The sequence below is a fragment of the Podarcis cretensis genome, assembly GCF_951804945.1.
Source record: "Podarcis cretensis genome assembly, chromosome: 3".
Classification (NCBI taxonomy): Eukaryota; Metazoa; Chordata; class Lepidosauria; order Squamata; family Lacertidae; genus Podarcis; species Podarcis cretensis.
The window spans coordinates 123,681,034-123,705,485 of NC_137172.1; the positions used below are offsets into that span (position 1 = coordinate 123,681,034).

Here is a 24,452-nt window from a genome sequence, read left to right on the forward strand (position 1 = left end):
TGATCTTACAGCTCAGAGGTGTTCGGCTAGTTCTTATAATTGCCCCCAAAATATAAATGATAAAGTTTCTGAAGAACAACAAAACTCTTTAGAAGTTGAGTAGGCTAGTTTGTAGGCCAGGTGGAAAAACGGTTAACCTCTGTACTCCATACTGAGGCATGCTCAAGAAAGCAACGTATCATTAATCCAGAAAAATAGATTCCACTATGCCAAAGAACCCTGGGAAGTACCACATACCACCAAGTCTTCTTGACAAGTTTCACATATTAGTATGTGAGAGAATAAATATACCACCTGATTGCAGCAACAAGAGATTGCCACAAAATCTATCTTGGGGGTGTGGAGGAGGAACAGAAAAGCCAAGGCCCAAATGCTAAGGACCCAAAAATTCCTACAAAAAAGTATTTCAAACACAATAGAATATTTTTCCAATGTGACTTAACTTCCTTATGCCAACAACCACTATGCCGCAGCAGTGCCAGTGCCAGATCTGCACAGTGTAGTCATCATTCTAAGCATTCTCAGGTGCAATGTTAAAAGCAAAACAATACTAGCAGAAACATGACATAATATAGTAATACTGACAAGCTACAGTGTATTGGGCAATTCTGTTATCATTCATTCCAATGTGAAGCATCAATACCCCATATTATCCATGCTTGGTAGGTAACAAACATGCAGTGACAGCAGATATGCCATGATGATGTCATGGAACCCTGTCCATAACTCCTATAACAAATAAATCATGACGGTAATTCCATGAAAATGTCAACCTACAGACACATTTTTCATTTCTTCTCTGAGGTTCTTAGCAAGCATTATGAAACTGTGATTACATATTAACTGACAATTTTTTCACATGCAATATTTATTGTGACCAACATAACAACACAATGATGCAACATAAATGTACTGCCAAGTATGTCATTTAAACCTCTTTTTAGGACTGTCATATTTTCTTCCCTGAGAATTTTATAATTATTTGAGGAGTAATCCTATGCACAAGAAACTTGAGTAAGCAAGTTAAGCTAGAGTAAAGTTATAACAGATCCAAACTCCATCCATCAGCAGAGCTGCTGCTGCTGAAGCCTGGCAAAGGGAAAACAAGTCTTTTAGCACTGTATTCTAGGTTGCCAGATCATACAACCTAGTTGAACAAGCTTAAAATTCACCCCAAGTCCCACTGTCTGGTTTTGCTTCTGTTACATCCTCAGAGCACCCCTTTTGGCTGAGTCCCAGCTTTGCTGTGATGAGCAAGTTACACCACTGAATCTTCAGCTGAGTCAGGGTTGGGGAATTAAAGCTAACAGAGCTCCACTGCATCTAAGTTGCTGATCTCAGTGCATCCTTCATAGGGTTATCTATAATCCCCAGAAGAGCCCCCCAATTCTTGTTAGAGCCTCCCATTGTCCACTAAATGATGCTTACAACCACAAGCTCCAGAGCTTCACATCCGACTGCACTTCAATCCGCCTGCAAACCAAACACATCCTGCAACAATCTTCAAATAACATTTTTAAAACAAAAGAAGAATAGTGCCATTCCCATAACAGTGACCCTGTTGGATAGGAAGCTTCAACCCAGAGGCAACTGAGAAGGTTCATGTACACAATGCGAATAATTCCATACACATGTGGCAGCAATATCAGAAACCTCTGTCAGGCCACTCCTTCCTAGAATCATAGAATCATAGAGTTGGAAGAGACCACAAGGGCCATCGAGTCCAACCCCCTGCCAAGCAGGAAACACCATCAGAGCACTCCTGACATATGGTTGTCAAGCCTCTGCTTAAAGACCTCCAAAGAAGGAGACTCCACCACACACCTTGGCAGCAAATTCCACTGTCAAACAGCTCTTACTGTCAGGAAGTTCTTCCTAATGTTTAGGTGGAATCTTCTTTCTTGTAGTTTGGAGCCATTGCTCCGTGTCCGCTTCTCTGGAGCAGCAGAAAACAACCTTTCTCCCTCCTGTATGTGACATCCTTTTATATATTTGAACATGGCTATCATATCACCCCTTAACCTCCTCTTCTCCAGGCTAAACATGCCCAGCTCCCTTAGCCGTTTCCTCATAAGGCATCGTTTCCAGGCCTTTGACCATTTTGGTTGCCCTCCTCTGGACACGTTCCAGTTTGTCAGTGTCCTTCTTGAACTGTGGTGCCCAGAACTGGACACAGTACTCCAGGTGAGTTCTGACCAGAGCAGAATACAGTGGCACTATTACTTCCCTTGATCTAGATGCTATACTCCTATTGATGCAGCCCACTCACCTGCATGCATGCAATTTATTGTTGCCTAAAGGTTACCAGAAGAGTGCTTAAATATAAAGCTGCACTGTACACCATCAAAAGTAGAGGAAATAAGCTCAAAACCTTTAGAAAGAATCACCCAGAACAGTGCACAGGTAAAGGTAAAGGTGAAGGTAAGGTAAAGGACCCCTGGGCAGTTAAGTCCAGTCAAAGGTGACTGTGGGGTGTGGTGCTCATCTCGCTTCAGACCAAGGGAGCCGGTGTTTGTCCGCAGACAGCTTTCCAGGTCATGTGGCCAGCAGCACTAACCGCCTCTGGCGCAATGTGACATTGTGATGGAAACCAGAGCGCATGGAAACACCTTTTACCTTCCCGCTGCAGCAGTACCTATTTATCTACTTGCACTGGCATGCTTTCCAACTGCTAGGTTGGCAGAACCTGGGACAGAGCAACGTGAGCTCACCCCACCTTACAGATTTGAACTGACGACTTTCTGATCAGCAAGCCCTAGGCTCAGTGGTTTATACCACAGTGCCACCTGCATGCCCAAATAGTAATAGAGCAACTGTAAGGCAATTCAAGCAGGTTTGTGAGGTTTTCATTCACTCCCTTCCACTCATATTCCTTTATGGTAACATTAGCCTTCTATATTGGTTTTATGTGTTACTGTTTCAGAAATTGGATGCAGATGTATTTGATCCAACCATATAATTGTAATTAACTGTATGTTGCCTCCTGAACAAGTGAGTCCTCCTCAAAATGCAATGAAGGGGAACAGGTCATGGGAACACTTGATAGGTAGTATTGAAAACTACTTTGATGGTAAGCTAAAACGCAAGGGCAGCATAAGCATTATGCAAGCATTGGACACTTCTTAAATATAATATCTGCAGAATTGTCTTAATTTTAGCATTGTTCTTGTATGCTGCTAAATAGATTTCAAAACCAAAATATCACCTGTTCATACTTGTCATAATACTCATCTTTCAAGCTATGCACAAGTAAATGTGCAGAGCAGCAAATCAGAGTTCAGTTCTACTAACAGAAACTTGTAAAATAAATAAAAAAAAATGTGTTGCATTCCTTATAGACACATGCAAGTCAAAATCATTGTTAGTGTAATGGTTTTATTTTACTCATCTTCCCCTCACAATGAACGTACATACTTAAAACAACACACAATAAATATTTCTGTGGGTAAGTAGATCCAAGTATTTGCAATCTTAAGGAAGGAAAGGGTGAGACCCATGCTTGGCTTTTAGGCCAAGGAAGGTGTGGAAGGCTTTAAATTTTGGGAGAGGAAACACACATCTCCCTCTCAGGTGCAAAAGAGCTTCAACCCACCCTTATATCAAAATGTGGACAGGCTGTTCCCTGTACCTCCACTGTTCCCTGTACTTCCCCCTACCTCCCTCTGAACCTTTTTATATCCTCCTTGTCTCCCCACCCTTCACTCTGCCTAAGACACAGCAGCCAGTCTTCTTCCATGCCATCAGGATAGTGCCTCACCCTTTTCCCTTCCCAGGTGGACTTTGTGGGCAATATCCAATCAGGGCCACCTCAGGATTTTTGCTGCTGGAGGCAAAACAGAAAATAGCACAAACACACACCTGCGGCCAGCTCCTCCTGCCTTATCCTCTGATGCCCCCCTTCCAATGGGCTCTTCCAATGCCCTTCCACCTTCTTCTCCTCGCAGCGGGGGCATCGGAAGAGCAGGCGGTGGGGGAATCAGATAATAAGGCAGGCAACAAGTGCAGAAGGAAGTAGACAGTGCACATCTCAGGGCCTGGCTATGCTGCCCCTCCCAACTGCCATCCTGAGATGACTGCATCCTCCAGTCTCATGGGAGGGCAGGTCCTAGTCCAAATGTCATCAGCTTGTTGGCGCCTGGTAGTGTGGATCAGGGCCTACTTAAAGGGCTAGATGCCAGCAAAGGATCAGCAAGTCCTGACCTTTGCTGTCACAGTCTACCAGATTGCTTCTATCTGCATGACACTCTCAAACAATTCTAAAAGGTTAGCAAGGCAGGCTTTCCCTTTGCCAGAAGTCATGCTAAATCAATCCTCAGTAAGGCTTGTTCCCCTATATGTTTAATGATTGTGGTTAAATAATAGTTTTTACCAATTCTCCTGGTACAGAAGTCCAATGTGCTGTAATTTACTGATCTCGTGTATCATTTCTTCTTATTTAAAAAGAAGGACTACCTTCCGGTCCTCTTGTAAGGAGGCCAAGTAGAGGTGAAATAAATTATTCAGTTTTGAATTTAAGAGGGATATATTACCTGGATTCAGTGTCACCTCTGATTTGTCATCCTACACATGTACCACTGATTACCCTCAAGTAAGTGGGCATAGGATTACAACAGTTTTGTATATGCTTATTCAGAAGTATGCCTCATTGTGTTCAATGGGCATACTCTCATGTAATAATAATAATAATAATAATAATAATAATAATAATAATTTTTATTTATACCCCGCCCTCCCCAGCCAAGGCCGGGCTCAGAGCGGCTTTCAAGCAATAATAAAAACAAGTTGAATGATTACAACTTAAAAACAACATTAAAATATTGAAACATTAAAATATTGAAACATTAAAATATTAAAATGTAGCCTCATTGCAGGAGGAGAAGGAAAAGATTGTACCTGGGATTGTAGCTTAAACAGTATTATTATTAACCATCACCATCTTACTTTTGACTTTGAATTTTTCAGTAAAAGTAATTGGGTTACAAGAGAAGGCTAAATATATTATTAGAGTTGAACAGATTTTAACTTTGGAAAGTACAGTTACAATTACAAGAGAATTCAATTCATTTTAATGGGGCTTGGATAAATGACACTGGCTGAGGGCTAGACTGTATATTAGTAATACTGTTCAAAATTCAACACTCTCCGTTAAGCAGTGGTAAGCTTAAGGAGATATCTGTTAAAGATCAGGGATAAAAAGCTAGGAATAGCTTTTAATGAGTTAAATACATTAAACATATTTCAAGGAAAAGCTGTTGATTAGAATGCTGAATCACACACTCTAGGTTTTCAACCTGTTCCCACTTCCCACGTTGCTAACAAGGATGTGAGCAGATGTTTTCTTTATATATTGTATGGATATTTATGTAGATAGGAATACAGACACATGCCACTATGGCCTCTGAGCAGTTTACGTCATTTGGTAACAAATCTAAACTAGTTAGTTATTTTACAGTTCCTGTCACTGTGCTGCACATTTTGAATTAAGTACTTTTACAGACAAATGTGTCATGCACAAAATATAATGAATTTCTCTTTAACTACACTCCTGACGCAGCATAGGTCCAGTTCAAAGTTGCTTAATATATTGAACAATTAATTTTAAATGAGAACACAGCACATCATACATTTTACCTGACTGCATCCCTATTTGAATATAGCCATTTTCACCAAGAAGAATTTTAGCTGGGTCTTAAATTGTTTTTTTAAGCAAACAGAACCAGTTAACTTTGTACCTCTACATAATCACTTAACAATTGTTCAATTCTGTTGACAGAACATTGCAAGAGCATGTCAAAATATTTTACCTGACAGACGTATTTGCTCTTCCATTTGCTCAGTACACACCGACTGTTTTGCATCAGTTCCTGGAGGACAACCAAAAATAGACAGTGTATAGATGGCTGTACACATTTCATTTGTAGATAAAGTGCTTCTGATTTTCAAGGAGGAGAGATTGCCTGACATGCTAAACAAAGATGCAACTGTTTTGGATAACCCACCAGACAAAAGAGCACTTATCACCAGAAGGGATGATCTTTTATGAAAATTAAAGCTGTTGAAAGAGATCTGAAAAACTGGATTAATTGTTATTATGCTTGAAACTTTCTGAAAGGTACCTCTAGCTCCTTAAGTGTGTCTCGCAGCTTTTCCGGACGTTTGTTCTTAAGTATCCAAGGATAATCTCGAGCTAGCAAATGAAAAGTATGTATAAGATATTATCTACATATCCAGATATGTAAAATGCTGGATTTTACTTCATATTTTATTATTAAATACTGAATATTTTCTATCTTACAATAAATGTGTTTATAATTCTGACACAGGCTCCATAGACAAAATTTTATTAAATCAATCTGAATCACTCTGGTAGAGGTTCTGTCTTTTCCCAAAGGGAACACACATTTAAATAGCTAGAAGCAGGTTCAATATCAAGTTAAGTGATATTATCAATAACTCCTTTCAAAATAGCACAACCAAAATATTTTAAGACCATATGGTACCAAATGCCCTGTCGTATCATCGATCAAACTGTTATCTCCTCCTGTATAATGAAACCAGCATGCTTAGATTGGCACTTCTGTCAAATGCCTTCAGTAAAATTATGCAACTTAATCTGGAGGGAGTAAGAGACCACCAAAATTGTATTTAATTCCAACATTCAGATCAGCTGAAGTCAGCCCCCAAAATACAATAGTCCAGACTTCATTCAACTTAAATGTCTTGTATTTAGCAACTCAGCTGGTGGCCATAAACAACCAGAAATTGGGGAGGAGTCATTGGTTTCAGCGCACTTTGGCACCAATGACATAGTAAAATATAGTCCTGCAGAACTGGAAGCCAAATTTGTATTGTAAGGTAAGAGGCTGAAAGCCAGTATCTTGAACATAGATAGAATTTCCAAGAAAGCTGTTCTACATGCAGGGCCAGCTAGTGGTGGGGTCTCAATGCAAGAGCAAGGCAGTGGGTTTGCATTTGTTTGGCATGGGGGAATGTTTTGGGACAAGGCGGACTTGCATTGGCCTTAACATGAAAAGGGTGCAGAGAAAGCTGCAGCAGCTCAGGAACATCGGGTTCAAGATTAATCAGCCTTAAAGGATGGCAGTCATACTTTTCACCTTTTTCATGTGCAGAGACTGTCCAAATGGGGATGGAACAGGACTTAGGCAATGAAAGTAGTGGGACATGATAGTCAAAGAGGCCAAAGAGCCATAAAGCACGTGTCAGAGGCATTTGGAGAGAGACCCATGTTTTCTGATTCAGACTCATTCTGAATCAGACCGGACACGGGCTAGAGCTCAACATTGAACCTACCAAGTGGCAATGGTGATGGCGAAGAGGGCCTTCTTCACCGCCTCTATTGCATCTGCAGAAAACAGCAGCAGGAGACTCTTTCAGGTGGTTCGCAATCTATCGGAACTACCTTCGTCACCGGGGCCTGGTAGGGACCCCAAGATCTCCTGCAATGTTTTTGCAAAGTTTTTTGCAGATAAAGTCGCTCAGATTCAGAAGGAGGTAGACTCCACCGTGGGAGCAGGGCCAGGGCGGGAGAGTGCAAGAGTCCTGTCTAGTCTTGTTACATGAGATCAATTCCAATCTGTTACCTCCGAGGATGTGGACAGGCTACTTGGACGAGTGAAATCAACCACCTGTCTCCTTGATCCTTGCCCATCCTGGCTGATAAAAGCGAGCCGGGAAGGGCTGGGCGATGGGCTCTGCGGGGTGGTGAATGCTTCCCTCTGTGAGGGAACATTCCCAGATCCGCTGAAAGAGGCAGTCATTAAACTTCTTCTTAAAAAAAAAAAACATCTTTAGACCCAGCCAATATGGCCAACTATCGCCAACTATGGCCAATCTCAAATCTACCATTCTTGAGCAAGGTGATTGAGCGGGTGGTTGCTGAACAACTCCAAGCACGCCTGGAGGATGTGGACCATTTGGATCCCTTCCAATCGGGATTCAGGCCTTACCAAGGGACTGAAATTGCCTTGGTCACGCTGGTCGATGACCTTCAGCGGGCTAGGGACAAAGGTGAGAGCTGTTTCCTAGTTCTGCTGGATCTCTCAGTGGCCTTTGACACCATCGACCATAACATCCTTCTGGACCGTCTAGAGGGGCTGGGAGCTGGGGGCACTGTTATACGGTGTTTCCGCTCCTTTCTCCTGGGCCGTGTCCAGAAAGTGGGGGGGGGGGGATGAATGTTCAGACCCCTGGGCTCTCATTTGTGGGGTGCCTCAGGGTTCTGTCCTCTCCCCCATGCTTTTCAACATCTATATGAAGCCTCTGGGAGAGATCATCAGGGGATTTGTATGCAAGTATGCTGATGATACCCAGCTCTACCTCTCTTTTAAATAAGAACCAGTGAAGGCAGTGAAGGTCCTGTGTGAGTGTCTGGAGGCAGTTGGAGGATGGATGGCGGCTAACAGATTGAGGTTGAATCCTGACAAGACAGAAGTACTGTTTTGGGGGGACAGGGGGCAGGTGGGTGTGGGGATTCCCTGGTCCTGAATGGGGTAACTGTGCCCCTGAAGGACCAGGTGCGCAGCCTGGGAGTCATTTTGGACTCACAGCTGTCCATGGAGGCGCAGGTTAATTCTGTGTCCAGGGCGGCTGTCTACCAGCTGCACCTGGTACGCTGGCTGAGACCCTACCTGCCCGCGGACTGTCTCACCAAAGTGGTGCATGCTCTAGTTATCTCCCGCTTGGACTACTGCAATGCGCTCTGCGTTCTACCTTTGAAGGTGACCCGGAAACTGCAATTAATCCAGAATTTGGCAGCTAGACTGGTGACTAGGAGTGGCCGCTGAGACCACATAACACCGGTCCTGAGAGATTTGCATTCCGAGCACAGTTCAAAACGTTGGTGCTGACCTTTAAAGTCCCAAACGGCCTCGGTCCTGTTTACCTGAAGGAGCATCTCCACCCCCATCGTTCAGCCCAGACACTGAGATCCAGCACCGAGGGCCTTCTGGCAGTTCCCTCATTGCGAGAAATGAGGTTACAGGGAACCAGACAGAGGGCCTTCTCAGTAGTGGCACTCATCCTGTGGAACACCCTCCCTTCAGACGTGAAGGAAATAAGCAGCTATCCTATCTTTAAAAGATATCTGAAGGCAGCCCTGTTTAGGGAAGTTTTTAATATTTAATGCTGTATTGTTTTTAATACTTGACTGTGAGCCACCCAGAGTGGCTGGGGAAACTCAGCCAGATGGGCGGGGTATAAATAATAAATTATTATTATTATTATTACATGTTAATGATAGAAGCCTTTGAGCCAAGATGGGTGAGCTGCATGGCTTAGATTTTAAAAGGAACATACAATGTATTGAAAAGTGTTCAATTAGCAATAAGCACACCTTGGATTAATCTGATTAGCTACAATACTGCCTACAATGGAACCAGGGGGACATGGTTATTACTGGCTACAAACTCTATAATAGGGGTAGTAAGCCACTGTGCAAACAAGTATATTTTCTTGGCCCTCCAGCAATCTACTGAATGCAGCAGTGTTGGTGGAATTGGCAGCAGAGACCTCTACAAGCAGAGGGCAGCAAACCACACAGTTTCAACCCTAGTGGGGAACCACAGCACAACCTCTAAAGTCCACAGAAAATCAGTAAGACCAGCAGAGTCCACCACTTCTGTCTTTGGGGGGAGTGCTGTGGAAGTGTTCGAATGAAGATTCCAGACCACTCACAGTCAGAAAGTAAGCTGATGACCCAGGAAAAGATTGCCAGAAAGAAGCAAGGACAGAGAAAGAGAAGGGACGACAGTGTATGTGTTGTGTGTTATGTTGAGTGCCTACAGTATGTGTATTAAGTCTGCTGATAGTGTTCAACTGTGTGTGACTGTATGCACTTCTGACTGTGTTAAGGGTATAGTACTTTGCACTGCTGGTGTGTGCCTGCATAAGTGCTATGCATGTCTGTGTGCCAGAGTAATAGATGACCACACCCACTTTTGATTTGGCCACACCCACTAGTGGCTGGCCATGAGACCATACTGTACTTTCCTTGGGCGAAAAAAATGCTTATCACCCCTGCTCTATAGCAATGGCTACCAAACTCTCCCCCCTCCCATTAACCAGTTAAAAATTGCTGAGGGTCTTGGTGGACCACTTAACATAAGGAATTTAGCATCATAGTAAGGTGGTAATTTCATCATGACAAGCATTTTGGCTTGCTAGATGAAACAATTCACCCTCTCCTCCACTCTCTGCTTGCTGTTCCAGGGGTTATTCCAACTCCCTAGGGCCAATTTTGCGGGGCACACAGAAGGAATGGTGAACTGAAAGCGGTATTGCACTATAATGTGAAGTAAAACCAAGGCTAAATGTTAGTTAGTTAGTTAGTTGGTTAGTTAGTTGATTTATATACTGCCTTTCATTTAGAGATCTGAGAAAGCATAGTGGTACTTGGAGCAAAACTGCAGCCACTTCTCTCCTCACTGGTCCTGCTGCTGCAGTGCTACCAAGAGTTAAGCCATGGTTTGCCTTAGGGTTACGTGTGGATCCAGGTTCAGGGTTTATTTTCTCTAAACTATGAGCATCAGGTCAGGAGCAAGCATTGGCTACAGCATGTGGTTTGTCTGGAGTGAGACAAACCACAAGTCCAGTTTCTCCTGTCTCTTCATTCTGCCCTGCTTGCATCCACTTTTACTAGAAGGAGATGAAGAGTAGAATAGATCAACACTGTATATAATTAACAACAAGAATAATTTGTGTGTGTTCTGCCTTTATTTCAGGATGACAAAGTGAGTTTCCCAGTAAAAACAGCAAAAAGGGCTGCTGCCATGGGCTACGTTTAGACATCAAAGCATATAAACTGAAAAGTAATTAACACAGTCTAAACTATGAGAGTTTCACAGTTGTGTATTTTGTACTCACAAATTTTTTGTGATTGTATTTTGTATAATTTTAACTTTTTAAACTCTTTTCAGTTTTGTACTGGGCAGGTTATAAATTCAAATAAATTAAAACATAATATTTTAACTCTTTTTTTTTACAGTAATAAGGAAACTGAAAATAGGTCTTACATTCTGCTAACTGTTGTTTCTCATATAAGCAGCCAAAGTTCACTTGTGGTTCTAAAAGAAGGAGAAAAAGAACAAAGTTCCAACAACCTTATCATTTATTGTCAGCAAAATGCTAATTATTACACATTTAGGAAAAGTACAGAGATCTGAAAGGTGGGGGAGTTCTAAAGTTCTCATTTCCTGGACAGATGTCTTAAGTTTGAAGTGAAATAGACTTGAGCAATCCCAGCAGGTGGGTCAATATTATAAAGGATTGAATGTAATCAGATAGTGAAGTGAACTACAACTGAATCCAAACGAGAAGCTGAGTCAGGCTGCCACCAGAACTCTAGAAGGAGCATGTGATGCCCATACAAGCCACCACTTTAACCTGGACTCAAACATGAAGTAACTGCACCTTTTGGCCCATCATGAATCTTCTGGGATTAAAAGGATTAATCAGATAAAGAAAATTGATCATTCGCTCTGAAATGTCTATTTCAAAATATCAGGTGAGGAGGATCCAGGAGGCCAAGACCAATGCACTCCTATGAATTTACAATGCCCTCTGCTGGAACTCCAATAAATAAAAACTAACTAGAATGTCCAGCATCAAATATTGCATTATATTTAAAACGTAATTTTATAAAATGAGGTTATGACTTTTGACATATATGTTGTCTTTGTTGATTCATTGCTTTAAACTAATTGCTTTAAAATAATTTGAACCAATGGTTTAACTAATTTAACTGCAGAGGATTTCAGGTTCTACAACATAATTCATAAAAAAATCCTATACAGTACTTTCAAAATTCATAAAGGTTAAATATATATTTGTGTGTTTGTGTTTCAGTTTTGAGAGCTTGAAAAAAAAATCAAGTGAGGAGTGTATATAATTTTTTCATGAGGTTTACACCTTACCTGCTTCCTTTTTGTCATAGTAATGATAGATTCCAATGTCTTGGTCTACACAAATAAGGAAATAAAAAACTGAATTATAATTCTGGCACTTGAAATTAGACATGTTTCTTGGGAGGGTGGGCACTATCTTATAAACAGAACTGAGAACCCATGCATGCAGTCGTACAAATACTTCCAGAAACACCCACTGAAAATACTTCAAAATGATTTCGGGCCAGCACCACTTAAAGACCTTAATGGGAAACTGTCCAAAATAGATGGGTTTTGAGACTCCATCTGAAAGCCTTCCTATTGATTTACATATGGTTCTACAATTAGAAGGAAGTTCTAAAACCCAGGGAGTGGGGGGAAAACTGAAAAGGCCCTCTCTTTGATGCACAAGAAGGTACAGGAAGCAGGACCATTCCATTGACACGACTTGAGGACCAGCTCTACTGGCCCTTCCATCACTCAACTGTCACCTGGCAGCAGACATTCCATCAGGCTGCAGCAGAGAGGAAGAGAGGAAGGCAGCTGGGCCATTCCATCAGCTCTGCTGAGAAGCCAGCTACATTTGGTGCCTCTTCTCCTTGAGCTGCTTCTAGCCCAGCTGGTTGTCACACGCGATTTTTTTAACTTTAAGAATCAGTGGCTGAATTTGCTTTTTCTCTGTTTACTTACCAATAGCTTTTTTCTTTTTCTCTTTTCTCTTTTAGATTGGCAGTCTTTGGGCAATGGCTGTCCTTGTTCTTACTGATTTTATGTAAGCCACTATAGGAGACCTTCCAGGTGGAGAGTACAGAATGCTTTACATAAATAGACAGATAAAGCCCACTAGGCTAGTTGATCTTACAAGCAAGGCTACAAATACGGCCTACAAAGATGCACTTATAGCTTGGGCAATTCATACTGGTGCCTAGGAAATTTTTCAGATGAACTAGCCCCAAACTGGGGCAGGTGAAAGAAACTTCTAATTTTTGAGCTGGATGCAATCCACCAGGGTTCAGTCCATGGCCACTCTATTTCCCCCACATAGCTTCACCTCCCTAGTGGGGTGTTGCTGGAAGAATGGATTGTTTCCTTTCTCCCCTGCCATTTCTGTGTTGCACACTAAGAAATACAATCTTTCTCAGCATCCAGCATAAAAGGCATGTGAGCTGCCAATGAATGAAGAGACCACTCTGATTCTCCACCAGAAGCTTGCTATATTTATGTCCTGAGAGCTGAGAAAGGGAAGCCTCTCTCTGGCTCCAAACTGGAACCACAGGCAGAAAGAGACTGCACTGAGCAGTGGGGAAGAAGAGACACGGCTGATAAGCAGAACTATAAAAAAAACCCTATTCTTCCCCACTGTTTAGCTGTTCGGTCAGCAAGCAGTGAGTAATAGGCGGGGCGGGGTGAGGTGGGGGGTCACACAAAATAGGTTTTAAAACTTTTATAAAATTCAGTTTTATGTGGACTTTGATGGCATACAGAGTGGTATGCCAGAGTAAAGGTACTCCTGGATACCAACACTACCTGCACCTTCTGAATTTAAGGAAAGACCCAAGATGTAAACTCGGTCCTTTGGGGGAGTCTTCCATCCAAGATCAGTTGCACCCTTCCATCCAATTCAGCAGGTTTTCCTACCCACAGTACCTCTGTTGTATATGGATTTAACTTCAGCTTTACTCTCATCTACCTCAAAACAACCTCCAGTTTAGGAGGTTCCTTAGCCTTCTTGAGATTTTAAGATGGAAAGGACACATACAAACTGCTTGTCACCCTTACTATGGTGGCACTGTAGTCCAAAACCCCCAAATGATTTCACATCAGCTGTTTCATTTAAGGTAACCTAGAAGGATAGCATAGTTTGATGATACTGAAAACTGCTGAGACATCCAGAAGAATCCATAGGATTGCCACCTTTGCAAGGCTCTTTCACCAGTTACTAGATGGGTGACAACTTCACATGTTGTAAAACACAGAGATGTTCTCTATTTTGAAACAATAAGGAAATTATTTTACAGAGACATTTCTGTAATAATTTCTGTATAGAAATTATTATACAGAGACATTGTTCTTTCAAATTATCTTTTTTATCCTGAAAGTTGCTCTGAAATCAGTACAGTTAGTGGTTTTTGTTTATACATGAGAGGAGTTGTGACAGTGGATGGAGAGCAAAGGGCAGGCTTTTGTATTATGTATGTTCTGAAAAACATGAACAAAATACTACATGTTAATTTCTGAATATTGCTAAAGCTGGCAAAATGGTAACATCTGCTTTACCTTGAACATGCAAGGTGCTCTTCAAAGACCATAGGTGCATTTCAGTGAGAAAGACAGTCATCTGAAGCAGCTGGCAGTTAATTCTAGAAGAAGAAGATATTGAATTTGATTGTCCATTAAGCTGAAAAAAGAACACTTATAAAAACTAAGAGCAGCAAGTATCCCAATTTTTGATTATTTCACAACCAAAAGCAACTAGTAGGGAATTCATAGACTATGTTTATGCCTACTTTCCAAATGTTATTCCTCCGATAGCAAGGTTTGTAGCCCCAAAAGCTTGCACACAGCGTGAGTATACCAGCATGTTCAGATACAGTGGTGCCTTGCAAGATGAAATTAATCCGTTCCGTGAGGCTCTTCGTATAGCGGTTTCTTCATCTTGCGAAGCAAGCCCATTGACAGCTTAGTGGATTAGCGCTATTAGCGGTTTAGCGGCTTTTAGCGGATCAGCTGATAAGCGGCTTAGGGCTTAGGAAAAGGGGGGGGGAGGGAAAAAACCCCGCAGGAACTCGCAAGACATTTTCGTCTTGCGAAGCAAGCCCATAGGGAAATTCGTTTTGCGAAGCGCCTCCAAAACGGTAAACCCTTTTGTCTAGTGGGTTTTCCGTCTTGCGAGGCGTTCGTCTTGCGGGGCACCACTGTACTACCAAAAGAGGAGCAAAAAATGTATCTGCATAAAAGCTTAGCAGTTTACTTTTCAAGGAGGTAATCAGTTTTGATGGTAAGAGGAAAAAAGAGGCTGAGCAAATGAATAGCAGATTGTTGTTTTTAAAAGACACCAGAAGAGTACGTAATGAAGGGAGCCTAGATAGAAAGAACAGATAAGTAGATGCAAGGGAAGGAAGACATATTATATTTAAACTTGAAGTTAAATAAAATACAGGGGGGTGAGAAAGGGAGCCAATGTAGAGAGCAGAAAAGGGAAGGAACACAGGCATAGTAACAAATGGAACAGAACAGTGAAATAATTCAAACAAGAACAAAAAGGTTTGGGAGAAAAGGGGAAAAGGCAAATAATGTTTTAGTTGCCTCAAAAGAGAAAACAGGCAAATTTGTTGTTGTTACTTCCTGCTCTTCACCCAAAGGGTTCCAGGGCAGGTTCTGACAATTTAAAACATGTATTTTAAACAGCTGATATTACAAACATGGACACAAGATTGTAAGCTTGTGCAGTAAATAAGTTAAATAGAAAGAAAAATTGAGAGAAAGAAGAGAAGGAGAACAGAAACTTGGGTTTATTGGAATTCATTTAACAAATTAGAGGTAGAAAGAAAGAAAGAAAGAAAGAAAGAAAGAAAGAAAGAAAGAAAGAAAGAAAGACATCAAAAATCCTATTTAAGTACAAACTGTGTTCACACAGAGCTGAAGGGCTGCAGCATCCCAACTTCATATCCATATTTATGATCCCGCTCTGCTCTTCCTGTCTTCACTATTCATTTATGCTTTCTCAAACATGCTAAATAGTGTCCTATTCATCAGTGAAGATGCAGTCCTCACGTCCTAAGCGGTTTTCTCTCTAAATGGGGCTCTGTAATTGGAAGTAGCCCTGCCAGGATAAGGTGGTTTGGGGAAGAACTGAACTTACTTTTGAACCACTGTGCTCAGTTAATGCTTTCCCTCTTAAATTCAAGTTGCTAGAATGACTCATTAAAAGGTAGAGAGTTTTTTGTTGCTCTAAAAATTCATCAACTCAAAAGACAAAAATATATTCAAATTCTTTTTGTTTAAAACTATAGCATGCAAGCCAAAGATAACAATATGGTGGCAAAGTGAGGGCTTTGTGAAGATTTTAAATATGTGTCAGTATTATCCTTATAAATGTGCCTTTTAACAGCAACACACTGATGGATATAAAACTAAAAATATTCTATATTGATTTGAAAGTCACACCGAAGCGCATATTGTCAAAAAGGCCTAACTATGGCTTGTATAATAATCGCTGAAAAGAAATACATTATCTGATAACCAAAGAATAGTGGCATGAAAATCACACACTGTAAACTTATTTCCATTTGCTGAGAAGTTGTTTCATGCTCCACTGAATTAATTCTTCACATTTTTAAGAAGTCTGGAAATAAGTCCTATCTTTTGCAATTATAAGTGGTCATGTTATAGCTACAGAGCTTTCAATTTTAAGACATTTACATGTGTAACAGTACCAAAATTATATCAGGTGGTTAGTCCTTTCTTCTGGGCAAACATGAGAAATAGAAAATGCTTTATTTAACTAAGGCTTCAATTTTCATGTACTGAATAGATTCCATGTCCTTAGGTCTTTAAGTAAAATATCAAATATCATGAGCTCTGCAATGAAATTGTTGGGAGACACCGTAGTCCAGCTTTTATAGACATCCACTCATGCAGTCACAACTTTTAAAAGCATTAATTTACCTCAACAATATTCAACCACTATTTTTATTAGACACTTATTAGACTACCTATCCAGGCCTTAAGGTTAAGTTGTTGAAAACAAGGGACAATATATTTTTGATGTTGGCTTTCTTTGGGAGCTCGGTCAAATCCCCGCTCTGCCAGCCTCTAGACATGGAATCAAGACTTTTTTTATTCTACAGTGTTTCAAGACTGATACCTTGGGGGGTGTATGGTGTGTGTTAATGTAGAAAATCCCAGAGCAGTTCACAAATCTTACTCTCAAATACGTAACCAACAGAAACCATAAAACCATCTTTGACCTAAAAACTGAAGCAATTTAAAACAAACCCACAGACTTTTACAGTTACACAAAATCAGTCTAATTGTACACACAGGCAACTAAAATAACCCAATGAAAGGAAAGACATCCTCAATATCACAGAGTCACAGAGTTGGAAGGGAGCCCAGGGTCATCTAGTCCAAAGCCCTGAAATAAATTATTTTTAAAAATAATAGTATTACTTCTTACACATGGCTAATTGATGTTTCAGCAGCTGCCTTTTTGCTCTACTGGTCCTCTCACTCGACAGGTACTTTCTGAAAGAGCTGAGGTGGCCAGCAACCTCTGGCAGCAGAGGAGCTAGATGTTCTCAAGTTATCCTCTCTGCTCTGGTAATCTTTGTGCCCCTCACACTGCTGCCACTAAAGTCCTCAAGGTGAGCTTGTGGCAGAGACTCCATCCCTAAAAACAGCACCTGGTACAGGTGAGAACCAGAGAGAGGTATCCTGTCCCAAAGGGATGCTGATTACTGGATGTGAAAGAAAGATGTATTTGTGACAAAGGAACAGCCAAGCTGATTGCAATCTTTCTATAAAAATATATATATACACATAAACTATATATATATATATATATATATATATATATATATATATATATAAATTAGCAAAGACTATACAAAACCATGATGTGTTGCTATAAATAGCTTTGCCATTGTGCATCACTATTTTGATGGTGGGGGGCAGCAAGATAAATAAATTTTCCCTGGATCTCGACAATGTAAAATTATTTTAAATAGAATAATAATAAAGCGGATACTGTGGATCTACATGGAAGAGTCCAGTTCCATGAGAGCTAGTGGCTCATGGCGAAACCAGCAATGTCATCAAGCAGGGAGCAAAGAGGAACAGGACCTTAGACAGCTCCAAAAAGCCCTGTGAAGGAAGGTACATGAGATGATAATGGAGCCAATTGAAGCCTCGCGCAGGCTGATCTGAAGTGTGGTAGGCTCTGCTTCTCTAAAGAAACTGGGTGGCTAGTTAAAGGTATCTCATGTTATTTTGTAGCCTTTGAATTCTGTGAGGCACAGCAGAGGACTCGTCCTCTGTCAGAGGATGGTGGCGGTGTTTATTTCTTATTTGTTTTTATATTTATATCCTGCTGAAGCGGAGCAACCACTTAATACCACCAATTAATAATGTGGCAGATCCACTCCCACTATCTGCCCCCTATTAAATATAGAGCACCCACCTCACTGTGCACCAATTACCCAAATTTCTACCATTTCCCACAGGCTATTGTTGGGGGGCTTGTGTGAGGGAAAAGTTAGTGTTTAGAGCAGGCATGGGCAAACTCGGCCCTCCAGATGTTTTTGGCCTACAACTCCCATGATCCCTAGCTAACAGGACCAGTGGTCAGGGATGATGGAAACTGTCATCTCAAAACATCTGGAGGGCCAAGTTTGAGGGAGCCTGGATTAGAGTCTCAGGCAGGAGTTGATTAAACAAACAAGAAAAGTTTTATTAAACTAAAGAAGTTTATGAAACAAAATCATAGAATCATAGAATCCTAGAGTTGGAAGAGACCACAAGGGCCATCGAGTCCAACCCCCTGCCAAGCAGGAAACACCATCAGAGCACTCCTGACATATGGTTGTCAAGCCTCTGCTTAAAGACCTCCAAAGAAGGAGACTCCACCACACTCCTGGGCAGCAAATTCCACCGTCGAACAGCTCTTACTGTCAGGAAGTTCTTCCTAATGTTTAGGTGGAATCTTCTTTCTTGTAGTTTGGATCCATTGCTCCGTGTCCGCTTCTCTGGAGCAGCAGAAAACAACCTTTCTCCCTCCTCTATGTGACATCCTTTTATATATTTGAACATGGCTATCATATCACCCCTTAACCTCCTCTTCTCCAGGCTAAACATGCCCAGCTCCCTTAGCCGTTCCTCATAATGGGTCAGGAAATGCATTATTTCAGGTAGAAGTTAACTTGTTTACTTCAACTAACTCTAAGATGTCTTAGGCTTAAACATACCACTATAGGCAAAGCTCTTCTTAAACTTCAGTTACTAAAAATCAGTTGTTACACTTCAGGTGGTAGATGTTCAGGTTTCTAGAACAGACAGGAAAATGCTCAACTCAGTTTCTATTACTTAGATATTACAGTTAAATACTTTCAACACCATACAGTTTCCTTCACAGCTTAATACTTTGGTTCATGAGCGAGGGGCACATCTCCTCAGTTGCCCACTCTTAACCATCCCACCCCTGAGCTCTTCTAGATGGTATAACAGACCCAGGGGGTCACCTCACTCCTTGTTGTTGGGTTGGGAATCTTCTGTACCTAGAAAAACTCTCCCCTCCTGGCTATACCGAGACCCAGGTAGCCTGAATTCCCACAGGATCTACCTCCCAGAACACTCCTGTCTGTTTACCTTTCCCAGACCCTCAACACGGTCTTAATGCCTAAGCTATGAGGCTCCTTCCTCTAGCTATGGATATAGTCTAATCAGTGTGTATGTTTAACTTAACTCAGAACCAGTTCTCACTCCCTGTCTCCCAACCTGAAACCTGTCTAACATCTCAAATCAAATCCCATCCCTCTTTTCAAATCCAGCCCTACCTAACTCTCTCCCTCAGAAACTGCTCCTTTCATTCTTCCCCCCCAAAGTGCTGACTCCAGCACTCTGGTGGAGTTTCAGAGGAACTGCATCACCAGACTCTATTCTGGCTCTGCTGTCCATCACACCTGCCCTCCCTTCCCAAAGGAGCACAGTGCAACTGGAGGGTTGTATCTTCCAGCCAGTTGTCCGGTGAATAAGGTACTGGTAGTTCTCCCCCAAGGATGTTGATTGAACCTCATCATCAACAAGAGTTCTCCTTCATGCACTGCAAGATCCCTAGGTTGTGGCTTGTGATAGGAAGGATCTAACTCTCCCTTTCCCACATTCCAAAGATCACTTTCAATTGACACTATAGTTGGAGATCCATGCTGTTCCAGTAATGACATCCATATTTTTCTCAAGTGTAGTTTTGCCCAGAATATGCTTCCATAAGCAGAAGGGGAAAGACAATAGTTTGCTTATTTCTCCTCCCCCAGCACTCTCTTGTATCCCCAAAAATCTATCTGGCAGGGCTGGGGAACCCCCTGGAACAGTGGCAGTGTTGGGTGCTAGAGGAAATTTCAGTGAAAACCACATCCTCTTTGCTTCCAGCAGAACTCCCCACTACAGTGGAACCCATTCTACAATAGAAGAAAACCTTCCATTGCTGGAAGGATCCAAAAAATTGCATTTTAAATGTTGGAAAATGCAATATATCCAGAAGAGATGTTCTAAATATTACCTTGAAACACTTTCATCCTGATAATAAAATTAATTGTGGTGCAGCAATAAAACTGACATTTGCAAAAACCAAGCAGGCTCCTGTATGGTTTCAAACTGGATGGAGGATCACATGTTGAGATTCCTGCACTGCAGAGAGTTGGACTAGATGACCCTTGGTGTCCCTTTCAACTCTATGATTCTAACTGTATGTTCATTATGCTAGAAGTCCATAGTCTAGAAAATCTACAAGTAAGGTAAAGGACTCCTTGATAGTTAAGTCCAGTCAAAGGTAACTAAGGGGTAGGGCGCTCATCTCACTTCGGGCCGAGGGAGTTGGTGTTTGCCCACAGACAGTTTTCCAGGTCTTGTGGTCAGCATGACTAAACCGCTTCTGGCACAATGGGACACCATGATGAGTGCCAGAGCTCACTGAAATGCCATTTACCTTCCCGCCACAGCAGTACCTATTTATCTACTTGTGCTGGTATGCTTTTGAACTGCTAGGCTAGCAGAAGCTGGGACTCCAAGTCCCATTAATTGTGTTAGCTCTGAAAACCTAATACCAGTCTTCTGAAAAAGAAAAAGAATTCCCCTCCCCACCCAAATTACTCATTGCTGCTAGTGAACTTTATCAATCATTTTCAAACCACCCAAACAAGCTACAAGCTAGTAAAGTTCCATTACTCTGACGTTACAATGTGTGAACATATATACTGTACAAGATGTCACAAGCAATCTGTGACAGACAGTATGAGAATCAGCCCAAATTCTGTCTATCAAACCCAAGAACTGTTCAGGTGATTTGACAAAAGAACCGGCAATGCAAGTGGGATTTTGCTTCCCGCTTTCCAGGCTTCAGCGTAATCCTGAAAACACTTGCTTCAGACGTTACACATCTTTCTCAAAAACCTTGCTTAAGCAACCTAGCACCTAGTCACTTAGAATAGAATCATAGAATCATAGAATCATAGAGTTGGAAGAGACCACAAGGGCCATCGAGTCCAACCCCCTGCCAAGCAGGAAACACCATCAGAGCACTCCTGACATATGGCTGTCAAGCCTCTGCTTAAAGACCTCCAAAGAAGGAGACTCCACCACACTCCTTGGCAGCAAATTCCACTGTCAAACAGCTCTTACTGTCAGGAAGTTCTCCCTAATGTTTAAGTGGAATCTTTTTTCTTGTAGTTTGGAACCATTGCTCCGTGTCCGCTTCTCTGGAGCAGCAGAAAACAACCTTTCTCCCTCCTCTATGTGACATCCTTTTATATATTTGAACATGGCTATCATATCACCCCTTAACCTCCTCTTCTCCAGGCTAAACATGCCCAGCTCCCTTAGCCGTTCCTCATAAGGCATCGTTTCCAGGCCTTTGACCATTTTGGTTGCCCTCCTCTGGACACGTTCCAGTTTGTCAGTGTCCTTCTTGAACTGTGGTGCCCAGAACTGGACACAGTACTCCAGGTGAGGTCTGACCAGAGCAGAATACAGTGGCACTATTACTCCCCTTGATCTAGATGCAATACTCCTATTGATGCAGCCCAGAATTGCATTGGCTTTTTTAGCTGCCGCGTCACACTGTTGGCTCATGTCAAGTTTGTGGTCAACCAAGACTCCTAGATCCTTTTCACATGTACCGCTCTCAAGCCAGGTGTCACCCATCTTGTATTTGTGCCTCTCATTTTTTTTGCCAAAGTGCAAAACTTTACATTTCTCCCTGTTAAAATTCATCTTGTTTGTTTTGGCCCAGTTCTCTAATCTGTCAAGGTCGTTTTGAAGTGTGATCCTGTCCTCTGGGGTGTTAGCCACCCCTCCCAGTTTGGTGTCATCTGCAAATTTGATCAGAATGCCCTTGAGTCCATCATCCAAGTCGTTGATAAAGATGTTGAATAAGACCAGGCCCAAGACAGAACCCTGTGGCACCCCACTAGTCACTCTTCTCCAGGATGAAGAGGAACCATTGATGAGCACCCTTTGGGTTCGGTCAGTCAGCCAGTTACAAATCCACTGAGTGGTAGCATAGTCAAGACCGCATTTTACCAGCTTCTTTACAAGAATATCATGGGGCACCTTGTCAAATGCCTTGCTGAAATCAAGGTAGGCTACATCCACTGCGTTCCCTTCATCTACCAGGCTTGTAATTCTGTCAAAAAACGAGATCAGGTTAGTCTGACACGACTTATTTTTCAGAAATCCATGCTGACTATTGGTGATCACAGCATTCCTTTCTAGGTGCTCACAGACTGTTTGTTTAATGATCTGCTCCAGAATCTTCCCTGGTATTGATGTCAGACTGACTGGGCGGTAATTATTTGGGTCCTCTCTTTCCCCCTTTTTGAAAATAGGGACAACATTTGCCCTCCTCCAGTCTGCCGGGACTTCGCCTGTTCTCCAGGAATTCTCAAAGATGACTGCCAGTGGTTCTGAGATCACATCTGCCAGTTCTTTTAATACTCTTGGATGCAGTTCATCTGGCCCTGGAGACTTGAATACATCTAAACTAGCCAAGTATTCTTGTACTATCTCCTTAGTTATTCTGGGCTGTGTTTCCTCTGCTGAATCATTTGCTCCAAGTTCTTCAGGTCGGGCATTGTTTTCTTTATCGGAGAAGACTGAGGCAAAGAAGGCATTGAGGAGTTCAGCCCTTTCTGTGTCCCCTGTTTGCATTTCACCATCTTCTCCTCTGAGTGACCCCACTGTTTCTTTGTTCTTCCTTTTGCTACGAACATACCCATAAAAGCCTTTTTTGTTGCTTTTAACCTCTCTAGCAAGCCTGAGTTCATTCTGTGCTTTAGCTTTTCTGACTTTGTGTCTACACGTGCTGGCTATTTGTTTGAATTCCTCTTTGGTGGTTTCCCCCCTTTTCCATTTTTTGTACACATCCTTTTTTAATCTTTACTCAGTTAAAAGTTCTTTAGATAGCCACCCTGGCTTCTTTAGGCACCTTCCATGTTTCCGTCTCATTGGTATTGCCTGAAGTTGTGCTTTTACTATCTCCCTCTTAACAAACTCCCAGCCATCCTGAACTCCCTTTCCTTTTAATATTACTGTCCATGGGATCTCACCCAGCACTTCCCTAAGTTTCATGAAGTCGGCTTTCTTAAAGTCAAGAAATTGAGTCCTAGTATGCTTGGCTGCTCCTTTCCGCTGTATGGTAAACTTCAGAAGAGCATGATCACTCGCGCCTAATGATCCTTCCACTTCTACCCCACTAACCAGGTCATCAACATTGGTTAGGACCAGATCTAAAATGGCTGTTCCTCTTGTTGCTTCTCCCACTTTCTGGACAACGAAGTTGTCTGCAAGGCCAGTGAGGAATCTGTTTGACCTTATGCTCTTGGCTGAGTTTGACATCCATGCTCTTGGCTGAGTTTGACTTAACGTGGGATCAAGGACAAGTGGAGCAGCCCCACTACTGAGCAGCCATGCCAAGAACATAGCTGGCTGCAGTGACAGAGTCTTCACTTTTATACAGGTGGCTGAACTATTCATGCACACCCTAGCCAGTGGGCCTCACTGAGCCTCTTAGGCCTTCCCCTGGGTTCCATCAGGCCATTTTGACCAAGCTCACCTCCTGCTACACCTGACCTCAGGTACAACATCCAGTATTGGGCAGCTAAAGGGAGGGGGGCTTGGACGAAAGGGGCTTTGGGGACACCAATGATGCTGTGTGCAACTCTTCCCAAAAACCGCATGGGGAAAAATGAGTCACCTGATGTCACTGGTCCCCAGAAGTGTATGGAAATAAGATTCTGGCCTGCCAACTGGATCTCACTCTCCACTTGGGGCATGGCTACTCGGTGGATCCCCATTCCTGCATTGAATAACATGAAGCGGGTTATATCTCCCAGATTTGTCTACTATTGAACAAGGTATTGTTTCGTGTCTCTATCACTGATAAAAGCTTTGACTTTCAAAACAGCTTAACTGAAGTAAGTGGTAATAAGATTAAACAGAGCAACAGAATAATTTAAGGCAATGCTATTTATTAAAGAGGATACATATAGTTTATATATCTATTTTACCTGTGAGAACATTGATGAAGGCTGGCACTCAGTGTTCAACTGATGCTGGAAGTTAGCTTACAAACCTTAGAAATGTTTATCAAAAAGGATATGCAAAGTGATCAAAGTACAAATTGTTAGATTCTGAAGAGGATTAAAAGTTTTACATTCATATTTTACTAGAGAATTATTTATTATTTATTTAACTTACTAGTCATTTAGTCTAAGCAACTTACAAAAGATTAAAGCCAAATGCATAGTATAAAAATAAACAGAAAACATTACAATAAAAAAC

At 41.9% G+C, this 24,452-nt stretch overlaps 1 protein-coding gene across 8 annotated transcripts in view; it reads right to left on the minus strand.

Moving 5' to 3' along the window:
• WDPCP (WD repeat containing planar cell polarity effector) overlaps positions 1-24,452 on the minus strand; it is a 214,286-nt gene that overhangs the window by 136,694 nt on the left and 53,140 nt on the right. For 7 of the 8 annotated variants that reach the window (XR_013836996.1, XM_079969828.1, XM_079969827.1 and 4 more), the window contains exons 2-6: positions 14,178-14,260; positions 11,931-11,975; positions 11,031-11,081; positions 6,117-6,187; positions 5,805-5,864 (exon numbers count right to left, since the gene is read on the minus strand). Coding sequence is in view for 7 of the 8 variants with exons in the window: in XM_079969832.1 (XP_079825958.1) it covers positions 5,805-5,864; positions 6,117-6,187; positions 11,031-11,081; positions 11,931-11,975; positions 14,178-14,260 (310 nt within the window). In the remaining variant the exon portion in view is untranslated. Of the gene's footprint in view, positions 1-5,804; positions 5,865-6,116; positions 6,188-11,030; positions 11,082-11,930; positions 11,976-14,177; positions 14,261-18,865; positions 18,886-24,452 lie in introns of those variants that run through there. The other variant, XM_079969829.1, reaches the window with a different exon arrangement.